The following is a 17,144-nucleotide window of genomic DNA, read 5'->3' as shown; positions in this document are numbered from 1 at the left end:
GAGATCAGAGTTCTACTTCCAGGTAGTGTTGAGATCACTTGCTACACGGCAAAAATCAGTGTTCATTGTACAGCTGTATGAAATATACGTATAATAATGTACTGTAAACAGGGGTCTGTATATAAAGATGGAGGTAGATATTCGTTTGAAAAATACTAATGTGATGATAATAATAATAATAATAATAATAATAATTCATGATTGCAATACAGGATCAAACAATAAACACCAGATATTACAGCAAGCATATTATTAAAGATCCCAATACCACAACAGATAAATGCAGACTTTGCAAACAACAAATAGAAACAATAGATCACATCACAAGCAGATGTACAATACTAGCAAATACAGAATACCCCAGAACACATGACAACACAGCAAAAATAATACAACAACTTGCCATACAACATAAACTAATAAAACAACACGTTCCCACATACAAGTATGCACCACAAAATGTACTGGAGAATGATGAATACAAATTATAATGGGACAGAACCATTATAACAGATAAAACAACACCACATAACAAACCTGACATCATGCTCACCAATAAAAAGAAGAAATTAACACAACTAATCGAAATATCCATACCCAATACAACAAATATACAGAAGAAAACAGGAGAAAAAATTGAAAAATACATCCAACTGGCTGAGGAAGTCAAGGACATGTGGCATCAGGATAAAGCTGACATTGTACCAATTATACTATCAACTACAGGAGTCATACCACACAATATCCACTGGTACATCAACGCAATGCAGCTACATACAAACATATATATACAACTACAGAAACCTGTAATTATTGATACATGTTCAATTACCCGAAAGTTCCTAAATGCAATGTAACATATACCGCACAGTTAAAAGGAAGTTACGCTTGATCGAGGTCCGCGTCACTTTCAATTTTTAACCAGACGTAATGTCTGAGAAAGGGAAGAAATAATAATAACAATAATAATAATACTTTATTCAACATCAAATGACTCATTGCATATGTATAAAAACAGGTTACAATTCTTGATACATAGCACAATAATAAGTTCTTCAGAATGCATAATTGATTAACAAAATAATTAAATTACAAATAAGATGGCGCTTAACATTATTTACATCTTTTTACGAAGCACTTCTTATTGTGCATGTAAGTATGGTATTCTTCTAATGTGTAAAATGAATTTTGTTACAGGAATTTCTTTAGCTGAAATTTAAGCTTCATTGTGGGTATGGTCATAACTTTTCTGGGCAGTGCATTGGCTAACTTAATACCTGCATATTGTGGACCCTTTTCATAGAGTGCTGTTCTGTGGCTGCTGGTGTAAAATTTTTCTTTATTTCTGGTATTGTTCTGATACAAACCGGAACAAATATTGGCCTGCACGCTTTTAATAAGTAATGCAGCTTTTAGAATGTACATGTTTGCTATGGTTAGTACACCAGTTTTTTTTTAAACAAACCATGGCATGGTTCCTTATATTTTTCTCCACAGATGATTCTTATAACCCTTTCTTAAGTAACAATAGCATATTTTGATTTGCTTTGATGCTGCTCCCAAATTTCTATTTTGTAATTCAGGTGAGAGGAAAATAGAGTATGGTATGCATTCTTTAGGACAACAGTGTTTTGCAGAACTTGCTAATCATATTAATTGCAAATATATTCTTAGATAACTTACATGCTAGAGTGTCAACATGTATGTCCCATTTTAGATTCCTTTGGATTGTTAAACTTACGAATTTTGCACTAAACTCTTTTTTTACTACTTCATTGCTGATGTATAGTTAATTTCATTATTAAAACTACTGTTGTTAAACTCCATGAGACACATTTTACTCCTGCTTACATGTAAGTGGCTTTAATTAAACCACTGAACAGTTTCGTTTGTCACATTATTACAGTGGGTCTCTAGTTAAATGATTCCTTATAACATACAATGGATGTATCATCTACATACAAAACTATTTTGGAACTTTGAGTGCAACACCATATTTACATAAATCAAAAACTGAAGAGGACAATGTACTGAGCCCTGGGGCACTCCATATTTTATCTTAGTGATTTTGGATTTGTGATCTCCACTTTCAGTTTTAGGCAGTACAAAATGTTTTCAGTTCAGAAGCTTTCTCAAGGTAGAGGTATATACCTGCAACATGTTGCTTGTTCTCAATGCTGTTTATTACTTCTTAGGTTAACTGAGCAGCTACTGTACTAGTTGATTTACATTTTAAAAATCCATTTTGATTTTCAAACATTAGTTTGTGCATCTGGAGAAAGTTTATAATTCTGCTGTATATGACTTTTTCAGCTATTTTGGAAAAGACAAGAAGTACTGAGATTGGTTTGCAGTTTTGAATTTTGAGTTTGTCTCCTTTTATAAATATTGGAGTTACATCAGCTATTTTTAGTCTGTCTGGGAAAGTACCTGATTCTATTATATTATTTACTGCTGCAGACAGAGGTACAGAGACATTTTGTCTACACACTTTTAATACATTAATACTGAGGCCTTCATGCCCTGTGGAACTGGAAGATTTTAGAGAGCTGATGATGTTAATTATTTCTTTGCAATTTGTGGGGCTACAAATAGGCTATGCTCAGGTGGATTACCTTTAAAATTATACTGCATGTTGTTATGTTTGTCATTGGTAGCTTCCCATACTGAAGAAAAATATTCATTTAATACATTAGGAATTTCAAGTTGATCTTTTATTACCATCCCATTGTGGTCAATAATAAAATCCATACAGGATTTGTCTCTGCCTGTTCTAAAACTGGTTATCACTCTCCAGACTCCAGTAGTAACACTGTGTGAAGCCTGAAGCTTATTTGCAATGTAGTTGCTCCTGGTCTGTATTAATAAATCTTTATTGTATTCTTGATAAGTTTTGAAGGCCTCCTTTAGCTTGAGATTTTGTTTATTATTCAACATTGCACTACGGAATAATTTTAATTTTCCTTTGCTTCAATGACATAATTAATTATCCAGATGCTTTTGTTTATCTTGTTTTAACTTTTGTGGCCACAGCTGGACATGTGGCATCAAAATAGTAATAGAAGTCAGCAGCATAGCTATCATAGGAAAAGCCATCATTCTCAAACCATGGTATGCATACTAACATGCAGTTCAGTCAATTGGTGTTATCATTAAACATGGTTCTTTTGCTTACATATATTTTCTTTTTAGTGACAAAGGGCATCTCATTTGCCTCCAATTGAAGCTGTACTGCATGGTGATCAGAGATGTTATAGAACAGATGTGCTGTAGGAAAGATGGGTCAGGTTTGTTATCATATTATCCAGATATGTTTTGTAGTTACCAGTATCTCTAGTTGGCTCATGGATAAGAGTAGTCAGATTAAATTCATCGAGTAGGAGGAGTAGCTTTTTGGTATTGGCATCATTGCTTGATAAGTCTATTTATATCCCCCGTTATTATAGTATTTATTTATATCCCCTGTTATTATAGTATTTACATGGCCATTTAACCCAGAGACTGCACTGTCTATATATATCAGCAAGTCAGATAGATTTTTGAAAAATGTATCCATACATTCCCCAAGTGGCCTATACATACCAATAATTGCAATAGTGAAGATTGCTATGCCATCTGCAGACTTGATTTTCCTACTAAAGGGAGATCAAACTTCCATGGAGTGTGGTTGACTAATGCTAATTAAGTCTCCAGTGTACCAGTGTTCAGGTATGACTAAAATATCAGGTTAATTAAGACGTAATAATATCCAGATCATTGTACTTGTTTTTAAGACTACAGAAATTCTGGTGTATGACATTAAGTCTTAGTTTCTCCTGCTGGACTGTACAGGATGATTTAGGGCTACCAAACTGTCCAGCAGGCTTTGCAAGTTTCCCAGGCTTGCCTGCAGTGGCTATTTGTGTGGCATATTCTGATTTGGTGGATTGTGTCATACCATGCCAATGCACTTATGTACACTGCTTTGTGGACAATTTTGTCTAATTTCCTCAACAATTAACTTGCTGGCAGTCTTTTTGTCTCTTTCATTCATGTGCATACCATGAGTTGTGTGCAGGTCTCTTTCTAGATTGCTAACATTTACCTGGGACAATTGTGAAATTTTGTACTTATTGTTTAATCCTATCTTCCAAGGTTGCTAGGATGGAATCTAGAGAACACAATAAATTTGTAGGAAGTACAGTACTCATTATGTATAATAACACTAACAAGTTTTATGATTTCATACAAATATATTTTCTTGTCCTACTAGGTACAAAGCACATTGTTACAAACATCAATCAGAGTGAAGTAACTGTAGGTCCAGAGAGGTTAGTTGATCTGCCTCACAGCAGCAATATTGTTTCAGGCAACTCCACGGAGCTATGTCCCCACAAATGTTTGCGCGTAGTCATGTATGAATTGTGATGATTAATATGATTTTTTTAAGCAAAATATTAATAAAAATATTAAATATAATACAAACAACACATGAAATTAACAAAGAGACTTCTAAATCTTTAATATAATTAATTGCATCATTTGTTGCCATCAGGAAATTGTCGAAAGTACTACGAGAGACCTCGTTGGGACATTCTGTAACTATTTGACGAACGGTTTGCCTGTCTGCTCTACAAACACGTATGTGAAGAGAGTACATGCTTCTACCATAAAAGGTGGATATTCTGTTAAACATTATCCATGTTCTGCACCACTGAACAAAGGAAGGGTGTTTCTACCTTACACAGAGCAAGTTCTGGTATTGTGGTGGGAAGCCTCTGTCCAGTCTCATTCCCATGAGTCTGTTAAGTTGAACTGAGATCTGTGCAGTTTCATAGTTGTTTTTATGGATTGTTTTCTTGACCAAAGCTGATTTCTTACAGGATAACTGCATCTTGATGGATAGGTAATTGCAGTTTGCATTGTATGTGTTTAAATGAAATTCCTGTGATTCTGCAAAGTGTCTTCCTACTTCATGACCTCTGGAGCTGCTTTTGATGAACCATTGAGCATTGTCTATTACCTAGTAATACATGTTCCATAATTAAAAGGTACTTCATTGATATGGAACACTTATTTAAAAAGCACTACATCACATGATAGTAATAAAAAAGCAAACTAACAAAATTCTTGATGAAACTTGCTGACTGTTTAAAACTGTGTGTTAGACTGGGACTCAAACTAAAAACATTGCATTATGGGAAAAGCTTTTTTCACTCAAGACCAATCCCCACAGTTTTGCTTCTATGGGGAAAACATGGTTGAGCATATCAATACATTCAAAAATATATGCAACCTGGAATTGAATGTCTCTTTCCATTGGGCAGAAAGAAATCAGAAGTGACACAAAGATGTATAAAAGCATAATGAGAAAGCAAAGAAAATAATAAGTTGTGCAGAACAAAGGTTTGGGAAAATCAGTTCACACTAATCTGTTTCCTCTAGTCTAATATCACCTAACATCTTGCTTTCTTTTTCAGGGTTAATTCATGGTGACTTCAATGAGCAGAACATACTTGTTAGTAAAGGTTCTGAGAATGATATCTGGGACATATGTGGAATATTAGATTTTGGAGACAGTCATGTATCATTCTATATATTTGAACTTTCGATTGCTGTTTGCTATATGATTCTGCAAGCAAAGGAACTTGACCCATTCACTGCAGGAAGACATGTTATTTCTGGCTACACTAAAATAAAAAGGCTTCCTGAAAGGGAACTTGAACTTTTGAAGGTATGATTGTAGGTTTCACAATTGTTACTAATTTTATAAGTTCATGATTATTAAAAGCATGGAATATTTTACAGTCTGTGAATATGTTATTTTGTCCAACATGCTTCTTGAACATTGGCCATTTGTAACTGTCAACATTGTTTTTCAGGTGGCAGCTCTAGTTAACTTAAAGTGTACTAGTATATATTAACATGACTGGTTCTGGTCCCTAGATCATTATCAGGTGTTCACCATCAGCTGTGCACCCTTACTCAAAATGCACCAAACTGGACATTTTATAACTATATGACCTGTTAAGGAAATAACACATACCTTTTTTTAATCTATCATGGCTTACCAAAATAGGAGTGTTAACAACAAAATTTAGAAGCTTATTTTCCACTTCTCACAAGATAGCATTGTAGAGGAATGGTCATTGGGTCAAAGTGAAATAGAATAGTCATAGATTACAAATTGAAGAAACATCAAGTGAATTTAATGCTAGACTACATTATGTGTAGATTATTATTCAAAATGTAAAAAGAGAAATATACAAATTTTACATAAGTAATTGTTGAAACAGAACATTCAGTCAGTCAGCAGCAGTTATGTCCTCCTACCCCCTACCCCCTGGAATCTTATAACATCACACACCATTTTTTGTTTATTGACTTCATCAGCTATTCTTTTCTCATCTCCTCTTTTTGACAATCCCAAGCTACTTGACTCATAACAATGTTTTACGTAATATTAGCATAATTTTGCACAATGATGTCGATCATAACAAAAACATAAAACTTGCATATAAGGAAGGAGAAAGAATAGCTGGCAAGGACTTACCTTCATGAGGTAAAACTTCAAGTACTATCAATAGATCCATTTAAAATTACAGGAAAACTATCATAGCCTTTGGAACTGTTGGGCCCTTTCTTAGGGAGGAAAGAGGATTATAAAGGAGGGATAGGTCATTCACATCCCCCAGAATGAAAAGAATCCATCTATTACAAGGATGAAGGGAGACAATGATAGAGAGTGATATCAAAGAAAGGGGAGGGGGGTCAAAGATGGTAGATATACTGATAAGCACTGTTCCAGTTAAAGTCCAGAACTGATAGAAGGATAGTGTAAGAAGTAAAGGTGGATTAAATTGAAGAAATGTGAATAGTGCAATTAAAAATTAATAGGACATAAAAAAGGATATAAGGAAAACAGAGCATGAGAGATGGATAGAGGGAGGGGAGGAGAAAGAAAGGGAGAGAGGGATGACATCATCATCATCATCATCATTTATTGCCTTATCGGGCCTTTAAGGCCTACAGCAAGAAGAACAAAAGGAAAAGTAAAGACAAAAAGACTTACAAAAGTACTCTATACAGTAGTAAAAGTTACATATGTACATTACAGCTTAAAGAAGAAACGAAAAAATAAACAGGGCATTCAATCAAAGGTTTAAAAGGCAAGAGGGATACATTACAGAAACAAAAAAACAAAAGAAACACACACGCAGTGTCTGTCAATTACACGAGAGGAGGGAGCTGTTGCAGATGGCAGTCCATCTCATCCGGTCGTTGGCGTCCTCCTCCACGGCTGCTGGTTCCACTTCTTTCAGGATCGTTGTTATCCTATCCTTCCATCGAGTTCTTGGGCGTCCTCTAGGGCGTTTTCCTGTGGGTTGAGAGTGGAGGACTCTGTTTGGAAGGGATCCGTCTGCCCGTAGGATGTGGCCAAACCATTGGAGTCTCTTCTGTGCCAATATTCGTCCAATGTGTGGCTTTCCATACCGCTGGTATAAATCTTCTTTTTTTCTTCGTTCCCATTTACCTTCCATGGCATTGTAGATGGGTCCATATATCTTCCGAAGTACCTTCCTTTCAAATGCACATATTGCTTCTTCTGCTGTTGCTGATGTTGCCCAAGTTTCACAGCCGTATAAAAGTACTGGTCTCACCAGTGTCGTGTATAGGTGGATCTTGTTCTTCTGCGATATCAGCCGAGATCTGAAAAGATTGTTCAGGCTAAAGAACATGCGATTAGCATTTGTTATACGTTGCTGTACTTCTTTCGTTACTTCACTTCTATTTGTTAGTATGGAGCCCAGGTACTTGAACTCTTCAACTCGTTCGAAGGTATGCCTGTCGACATCAATGGAAGGAGGGAGATCTCGGCGGCGTGATACAACAAGATATTTAGTTTTTTCCTCGTTCACCACCAGCCCAATTTTCTCTGCATTGTGGAGGAATCGGGAAGTATCCCTGCGTACTTGCTCTAGAGTGTCGCCAAGGATCACAACATCATCAGCAAATGCCAAGATTGTGTCTGCTCCCACCATCTCCATCTCTCTGGTTCGACAAGTGTCACGGCTTACTTTTTCCAGGGCCAAATTGAATAATATTGGCGCCAATGGATCTCCTTGTCTCAATCCATTTTGTATACTGAATGATGGTGATAGTTGATTACCAAACCGCACTTGGGCCGTAGACTGAGAGTAGCAAGCAGCAATTAAGCGGATGTATTTTGATGGGATGCCAAGTTCCTCTAACGTTTCCCATAACGTGGCGCGGTCAATGCTGTCATAAGCTTGTCGAAAATCGATGAAGATGAGGTGTAGATCCTTATTGAATTCGTAGAATTTTTCTATCAACTGCCTCAGAGTAAATATGTGATCAATTGTCGATCGTCCAGCAACGAACCCACATTGATAGGTCCCTACAATTCCTTCAGCCAGTGGTTTCATGCGGTTTAGTAGCAGTGTTGTAAAAACTTTGTAGCCAATTTCAAGTAACGAAATCCCTCGGTAGTTGGATACATGAGTAGCATCTCCCTTCTTGAATATGGGACATATGATTGCTCCCTTCCATTCCTCAGGAATAACTTCTGCTTCCCAGATGGTAGAAATTAATCGTTTCAAAGCACCCACCAGTGTTTCCCCTCCCAAGCGAAGCATCTCAGCTGTGATACCACTACCTCCTGGAGCCTTGTTGTTCTTGAGTGCTTTTAGGGCAACACTGATTTCTTCCTCAGATGGTTCAGGGACTTCAACTCTGTCAAAACGGGCATCCGTCTGTGTTGTCCCTACTGGTGGGTTGTCGGGATTCAATAGGTTTTCAAAATGTTTTTTAAATAGGGTTGCTTGCTCTTCTGGCGGTACAACTTCACCCGTCTCATTCGTTAGGACCAATGTACGTTGTCTGTATGCGCCTCTGGCGAATCTTGAGGCCTGGAAAAACGAGCGTGACGACTTTGCTTCTTCGACTGCAATCAACAGACTTTTGTGGTGGTCCCGTTTCTTCTTTCTCAAGAGTTGGTCCGTGTTACGCCTCGCTTCGTAGTAAGCTACCCTTGCTTCTTCCGAGAGTTGCTGTAGCCATTTTATCCTCTTCGCTGATCTAATCTCAACAGATTCTCGACATTGTTCATCGAACCAAGGTTTACTTCTTCGTTTTGCATCGCAAACTAGTTCTTCATTTGCACTTTCTAACACTGCATTCCTCAGCAGCATCCATGCGTTCTCCACACTGTTAGGGTTCTCTGTTATTGTGAGATGTTCTGCAATTTTTTCTTGATAGCGCTGTCTCACTTCTACATCTTTCAACTTATTCTTGTCGAAGCGGACCATCATTTCAGAATTTCTTCTCCACATGGTTGAAAGTTTCAGACGTAGTTTGACTACCACTAAGAAATGGTCTGAATTCATATCTGCCCCGCGAAAGGATCTTACATGCTCGACACTACAATGATGTCTTCGGTCAACAAGAACGTGATCGATCTGGTTCATCGTACTTCCATCTGGGGATATCCAGGTTACTTTATGCACTGCTTTGCGGGGGAAGTATGTGCTTCTAACGATCATTCTCCTTGTATCGGCAAGGTTAATTAATTTGATACCATTCTCGTTGCTTGTTTCATGGATACTATCAGGCCCTATCGTTGGACGATACTGCACTTCTCTTCCCACTTGGGCATTGAAGTCTCCCATTATCAACTGAATTGAGTGTCTTGGGAGTTTGTCTACTACATTCTCTAGTTCTAGATAGAAGTTATTCTTTGTTTCTTCATCGGCATCCTCTGATGGGGCATGGCAGTTGACTAGGCAGATCTTATATGGTTTAGCGTGTAAAATCATCCAACAGATTCGGTCGTTTACAGGAGACCATTTGTTGACAGCCGATATCATTTTATTGTGTACAGCAAAACCAACTCCAGAAGTCCAGGCTGGGCTTAGCTCATTGCTGTTAAAGAGCGTGTGAGTATCTCCAATCTTCATAACACCCTGAGGAAGTCTTGTTTCTTGAATTGCTGCCACTATGCATTGATATTTACTCAGTTCTCCTCCAAGTTGTTTCATTCCCCCCGTCATGATTGACCTTACATTCCATGTTCCAATTCTAAATCCAGAAAATCCATTTACGTATCCAGTTTCGTCACCATTTTGATCCGTCCAGTTTTTCCTTTTGTCTTTTTCTTTAACCAGAATCTTTTTTTTTTACAGAGGATGGGGGGTTGGCCCATCCTCTAACCCTCCTCCTTTCTCATCCGGGCTTGGGACCGGCAATGGCGGGGAGAAAGGGAGAGAGGGATGACAATGAAAAAAAAAAGAAAAAAAAAGTTTTTGAGGAAATGATTAAGTAAGTACACAAATAAAATATAAATAATAATATGAAAGTGGTTCTTGTAAGTTAATGGAGGTTAAGTACAGCAGAGCGGTGGAGACTGGACAGCAATTTCAAATCTCCAGAATTCTTATTGAAGGCTTCAAATAGCCCACCAGATGTAACAGGCACACAGGTTCCTTGAGTTATACTGCAGAGCATGTAGCAAAAGGGTACTGAGGGCCCCCTAAGTGAACAGTTCTTCAGTTTTCACTAATGCACTCAGACAGTTTTGCAGTGGTCATTCCTATATAAACCACCATACAATGAACACATATTGGTAAACAGTATTTGATACTGAAGGGTTTATCAGTGTAGGTGATAGTGGGTGGGTACATGGTGCATGTTTTTACAGTGGGAAAGAAAGCAGGTTGTATGTGTGGAATATGAATAATGGTGTAAGAACACCATACAATGAACACATATTGGTAAACAGTATTTGATGCTGTAGTGTTTACCAGTGTAGGTGATAGTGGGTGGGTACATGGTGCATGTTTTTACAGTGGTAAATAAAGCAGGTTGTATATGTGGAGTATGAATAATGGTGTAAAAATGTCGTATGGTGTGGCAAGAATATTGTGGAGGTTAGGGGGACAACAGAAGGTGAGAGATGGCAGTGAGAGGTGATGTCAGAGGGATATGATCTTATTTCAGAACTTGACTTCAGAAACTCCTGGCCTTGGCTGTGTAATTTATTGATGCATTCAAAACATTGTTGATATGGGGAAACAAGGGGCCTCGTATTTTTAACGAATTTCTTCAGCTCAGTTTGTTTGGAAGATAGAGGGTCACTAGGAATGGTTCTTTAGTGTTGAGTTGTCCAAGAGCTGACAGTGTTGCTCTGTCAAATACTCCTCATACTCATGGGAGGATGGTGACAGAGTGGTCTGCCTTCAGATCATGGATAGCTGAGGATCAGCTTGAGTCATGTTTGGAATTTTTGTAATATTTTTAGGACGGTTTGGGAGGTGATGTTGGCAGTAAGGAATGCCTGTAGAGGATGATTGTGGGAAAGAAGAGGAAGTCTCCTTAGCAGTTTTGGTTGCAGCTGTTCTAGGCAGGGTTTGATGTTCACTCTGTTTATTGTGGATTGGGATTGGACGATGAAGTGGTATTTCCACTTGAGGCTCTTGGAGAAGAAATACTGGAGGAAAAGTATGAGGAACTCCTGCTTGAGTACAGCAAGAGCATGTTTACAGAATAACTGCAGGTATTGAGGTATAGGAATGGGAACATAGTGAGATTTATGTTGGTATGGCTTGTAAAGGCCTTACCTTAAAAGTTCTCATCTCTGCCTGCAACGAATCTTTCCACCAATCCCACCTTAAATTCTAAAGAAGTGAATCCTTACACCTTAGCAACCTTATCCGTGGTATGCATAGTTCTTCGACCACCCACCACTACCAACAGTTGCTGCCTCTATTTAAACTCTTCAAACTTTGAGCCCCTGAATCTGCTAACACTCTAGTACTTACTGTAATGCCAGTTGAAGTTAGCAATAAAATTAAAAAAAGAAAAAAAAAAAGAAATCACCTCCCACTACCTGAAGAAGCTATCCACCTTATTGGTCAAATACTTAAAAAGTTCTGTTTCTCTCCCTCTCTCCTGATACTACCATCCACTACTCGACCCATCTCCAAACCAGAAAGCTCAATGTGGGTCCCTACATTAGCTCCCATTCCCACCAATCTCCCACCCCACCCCAGGCCAGTTATACCTGTAATACAACTCTATCCCCTTAAATTCTGGCTATGATTCATTTTTAAACACTCTGTGATCCTGAGGCATCACATCAATATTTCTGAAGCCTAACCTTTGGTGTCACACCCAGATTTAATCATACTGCCCTTGTCGAAGATCTCCCATCATACACTCACAATATCAACTGGAAATACCACTTCACTATTTAATCCCAACTCACAACCAACAGTCAGTATTAAATCTGCCTAGAACATTTCTAACCCAAATCCCAAAGGGATCCTGCTCCTCTTTCTCAAAACTATTCTTTCCAAGCATTCCACTAATTCCACACTCCTAGCATCATCCTTGCTAAATAAATCACAAAGTTCCAACCTTTACTAACCTTGAGCGAGCTTGAAAGCAGACTGCCCTAGCATTTTGATTCCTGTGGACAAGGGCTCCTGTAATGTCCTACTTGCCCATTATAGATAAATGGCAGACATGATTCACCAGCTATTAGATCTATCAGCTGAAGAAATTGCCCCTAATGCTACATTCCTTCCATCCAGACTGAGCTGTAGAAAATCTGTAAATCCCTAGGCTCCTTAAAAGGACTCACAACTGCTTCCAAAGAAATCGTTACCTTTCCTGACCCATGCACCTTCATCTATTGTCTACACCCCAAACCAAATGAAAACAACCACATCAGTCATTCCATTGTAGCAGCCTTCAAAGCCCCTACTGAGGGCATCTGAACCCTGGCAGACCAGCATTTGCAACACATCATGTAGAGCCTTCAATCCCACATAAAAACACCAATTACTTTAACCTTGTTCATTGTCACCAAAAAACTCTTTTGGTCTTTCCTCTCCTGCAGTTGTACCATAGATCTTTTCCAGAAATTGATCTCCAGGGCAGTATCTTTGTCTCACACTCTGACAAAAACAAGTTCACTCCCAAAAAACCAGAAGTGCCCAATTTCTCACCTACAACTGCACAGACTTCAAATGCCTCGTTATGTTACTCTATCCCACCTCAGAGTTTCTCAAGCAGAGTCCTGAAAAAACTTCATCACTCCCTGATATCTTTCTCACACCACCCACTTACAGCTTCTATAGCTCTCCCAAAATCCATAACATTCTTGTCAAACTGCGTTATATTTCCTGCACCAACATTCTTATCCCTGCATATCTTTCCACTGTAAAACTTTCCCAAGCATCCAACCACAATTGCACACAACATCAAATGCAAAACAAAATTTGAAGTCACACAAGTAATTTACTAACATTTGTTCACTCTGTGATATGTTGGGAAGTCCACCACCAAACTGGATGGGTGCAGGAATGGACACTGAAGGACTGTATGCCTCAGGGACTTGCAGCTTCACTCAAGGGTATTGAGAGACCTGTACATCACACTTACTGTTTGAATTATAACACATAGTACTCATTTTCCTTAATTCCTGAGATGGGAACTTGTTGTGTAACATATTTTCACAACCCATCATCACCTGGATGTAACATCCATCAACAGACCTTCCCCCCTCCCCCTCCCCATTTTTTTCAGTAGGTAGTATTTTTGTTTGGTAGTCTTTCTCCACTGTATAACTTTTTTATGGATGGTATATCATCATTTTCTGTTACTCTATTTCATTTTGACTTTTTTATCTTCATCCTTCTCTCTTTTTTATTTTTCCTTCCTCATCTCCTTTTCTATGTTCATCTTAGTTTTTAATCTTACTATTCATCCCACTTCTCATTATTAGTTCTTACTCTGTCATCTGGACTGAAGCTAGCATAGAGATTACCAGTGTGCTATCCATTACTCCCTACTCTCTCTGATGCTTTCCCTGATGCTTTCTCTTATATCTTTGTCTTTCTTTGTCCTCATAACAGGGGTGTCCCTCTCAACTGTAAAGAATGAGCCAGACAGCAGGAAATTTTACTTTATTATATGAGCCTCCAAGCAGTAACTTCATTTTTCCATTGCGGCCAAGCCATGGCTGGCAGTGTTAGCTGCCTGTAAATTCTTTTGTCCCATGGTTTAGCAACAGGAAGTCAGCACTGAGGAAGGGCACCTTGGCCACGTGCCTCTCTTATGTGCTTATGAGGTAATGCTGCTCCAGGTGTCGCTTAGCAGGTGACACTCTGGAAAATTCCATGCCGCCCGTGCGGTTTTCTCGATCCTGACCAATCAGAGCGGAGGAAGCCGCGAGGTGCATCGAATATACCCGGCCGCTCGTTGCCGGGCCCACTCTCTGGTATTCTTGCTCATTCACGAGTCGGATGCGTGCCCTGTAGCATTGAAAATCTCCCACTTCTCCCAGTGCTGTGGCACTGTGGACTTAGTTTTGGCAGACAACAACTTTCAGTAGCTACGCAAACAATGTTTCGCCAAACTCTAAGCTCTGGCTCACTCTCACCTCCCTAGGCCTATGTAACCCCTTTCAACATGCTTTTGCCAATAAATGGCCTTTATCTAAAAATTACCCTATTCATTCTATAACACCCACTGCCTGCCCATAGCCCATCCTCTACACAACCTTGGTTCTTAGTCATCTATCCCTTTTTCTAATCTTCTACAACCTCTCTGAGGGACAAAGTAATGGTTCTGAAGAAAAGAATAGATTTTATAATTTTTATCTGTGTCTATGGGCAGTACTGGAATTGCACATCTGAAATGCAACTACTGATCACAATGACTTAGGCCTACTGATTGTAGTCAAATAACTTTTCTCTGTCGTGGACATATTAGAAAAATATGAGGGTAATCCCAAAAGTAAGGTCTCCTATTTTTTTATAAGTACATAGACCTGTTTATTTCCACAATGGTTTTCATCAGTTTACAGCTTGAACATTTAGCTATTTTTCAACATAATCACCATTTCTGTTGATGCATTTTTGTAGATGCTGTGGCAGTTTTTGTATGCCCATGTCATACCAGCCCACTGCCATGCTGCTCAGAAAGTTATGAACCTCTTCTTTCACCTCATTGTCGGAGATGAATTGCTTTCTGGCAAAATGTTCTCATCACCCATGACAATTGAGTCCAGAAAGTTGTCCTGTTCAGCTGCAAGGTGGTGAAGAAATGCATGGGAAGCATCAACTCATTGCCGCATGTGGTCTTCAGTCAGCAAGCGTGGCACTCATCTTGTGCACACCTTCTGGTAGTTCAATGTTTCCGTTAAAATTCTGTGAGCGGTGCTTCGGGAAACCTCAGGAACCAACGTGCAGAGATCATCCAGAGTGATCTGTGGATCTTCACGCATGCTTTGCTCAACCTTCAACACTGTCTCCTCAGAACTTGATGGCCTCCCACTCCTTTATTCATCATGACTTTTGGTCCAACTAGCTGCAAACTCCCTACACCACTTATGAACATTTTTGACATCCATGCACAACTCACCATACACTTCCATCAATTGGCAATGGATTTCAATCAGTGCAGTGCACTTTTCTTTCAAAAACCAATTAACCGCGCACAATTCGCACTTGGTGGTAACATCCAATGGGAGCACCATTCTCAACGGCTGCCAAGCCAAGACTAAGCACATGTTTACACACAGCACGTGAAGCCCTCTTCATAACAGTGTGACCAACTGCCACACAGAGTTCTGTACTTGTAAAAAAATAGGAGACCTTACTTTTGTGATTACCCTCATATTATGTAGTCATCTTTTTTGTGTAGAATGGTGTTGATTACTATTCTTTTGCTTGAAGACATGCCTTGTGTAACCAGATGTAAGGAGTAGATTAAATAAAGCCTCATGCTAGAAATCATAAATTATTTCAGATGCTCACATTAGTATAAACTGATCATCTAAAAATTACAATTTACTCCTGATGATATTAAAGAATCCTCACTTATAATGCGAAAATGTATACAAAAGTTTCTGCTTTTTTCTACCTCTTTTGAAAATTGTATTTTTAAAAACAGGAAAAAAACCCGAAGGTCACTGATTACTCTGTTACAGATCTGTGTGTGTGCACGTCTCTGCCAAAGCCTTGTATTAGGTGCATACTCATACTCCATAGAGCCAGACAGTTATCTGTTGGTAACAGCAGCCCGTGGATGGGACATGCTCAGACTGTTGTGGAATACATCAGATGACAAGATTAATCAGCAATGGATAAGTGAAATAACAGCACCACAGGGACTGTGATTATTAGTTGAGATGAAGCATGTGTGTGTTCTGCTAGAAGTGCTTTATTTTTCTAAAAAACTGAAGTGTTTTTTGCTGTATAAGGCACAGCCTAAAAATAAAACACAAGTTTAGCTGCTTAGATTTTTGTAAGTGGAAAGAACAACATGAATCTGACAGCTAACAGAAGTAGCCGTTTATAACTGATTTATGTATTTATTTGTTTATTTTTATTTAGTCTCATGACATATTGTTTAAATATAGGACAAGTCAAAATATAATACATAGATAAACATTACAAATTTTTCACATAAGGACAATGCTGAAATTAACCATTATTTCACATTTAATATAAGAAATATTTACTACATTTACAATTGATATCCCAGAAATGATTCCTACAGAAAATACAGTTAGACAAGACATACGCACGAAGACATTTATACGTTAAGACAATAAACAAATTAATCATGATTACATATTGAATCTTAGTAACATTTACTACATATATAGTTGACATCCCACAAACAATTCCTACAGACAATATGGTTAGACAATACATACATATGATCATATTTATACATTTGTTATACATATTTGCTATTTTGTGTTTCATATTTCTCTGAGGTACTAAAGCCCATGTCACATAGGATTGCACTGCCATGAATAGAGGTGGAGCAGAAAGGAAGCATGGGGGGATGAGAACTGTGCCTGTGCCGCAGCAGAGAGTGGGCAAACAGAGTCCACATTGCCAAACTGCATAGCTGCAGATAAGTCAGGCTTGTTTGCATATGGTACATTGTATTATATGTTCAGTTCTATGAGGGGAATAATAAATATTGAAACCAATTTCAATCAATCATCATGAGAGAAATATTAATTCTCATCCACTGCTCCACAGATTTACTCAACATGATGTTGGGACGTGAGAACAGCTAAAACAGTTTTGTGAAGACATGAAGTACAATTTTTCTCAAAAGAA

The 17,144-nt window shown here is 38.4% G+C and overlaps 1 protein-coding gene across 6 annotated transcripts in view; it reads left to right on the top strand.

The window, feature by feature from the left end:
* LOC126191013 (hydroxylysine kinase) overlaps positions 1–16,498 on the top strand; it is a 196,353-nt gene extending 179,855 nt beyond the window's left edge. For 3 of the 6 annotated variants that reach the window (XM_049931700.1, XM_049931703.1, XM_049931704.1), the window contains 2 exons: positions 5,460–5,713; positions 15,995–16,498. In XM_049931700.1, coding sequence (XP_049787657.1) covers positions 5,460–5,713; positions 15,995–16,183 — 443 coding nt within the window. In that variant the 3' untranslated portion in view covers positions 16,184–16,498. The remainder of the gene's footprint in view (positions 1–5,459; positions 5,714–15,994) is intronic. The other 3 variants (XM_049931702.1, XM_049931699.1, XM_049931701.1) reach the window with 2 other exon arrangements.
* Positions 16,499–17,144: the final 646 nt, after the last annotated feature.

The sequence above is a fragment of the Schistocerca cancellata genome, chromosome 6 (assembly GCF_023864275.1).
Source record: "Schistocerca cancellata isolate TAMUIC-IGC-003103 chromosome 6, iqSchCanc2.1, whole genome shotgun sequence".
Classification (NCBI taxonomy): domain Eukaryota; kingdom Metazoa; phylum Arthropoda; class Insecta; order Orthoptera; family Acrididae; genus Schistocerca; species Schistocerca cancellata.
The sequence above is the reverse complement of the archived record's forward strand: the minus strand, read 5'-3'. Positions and strand labels throughout refer to the sequence as shown.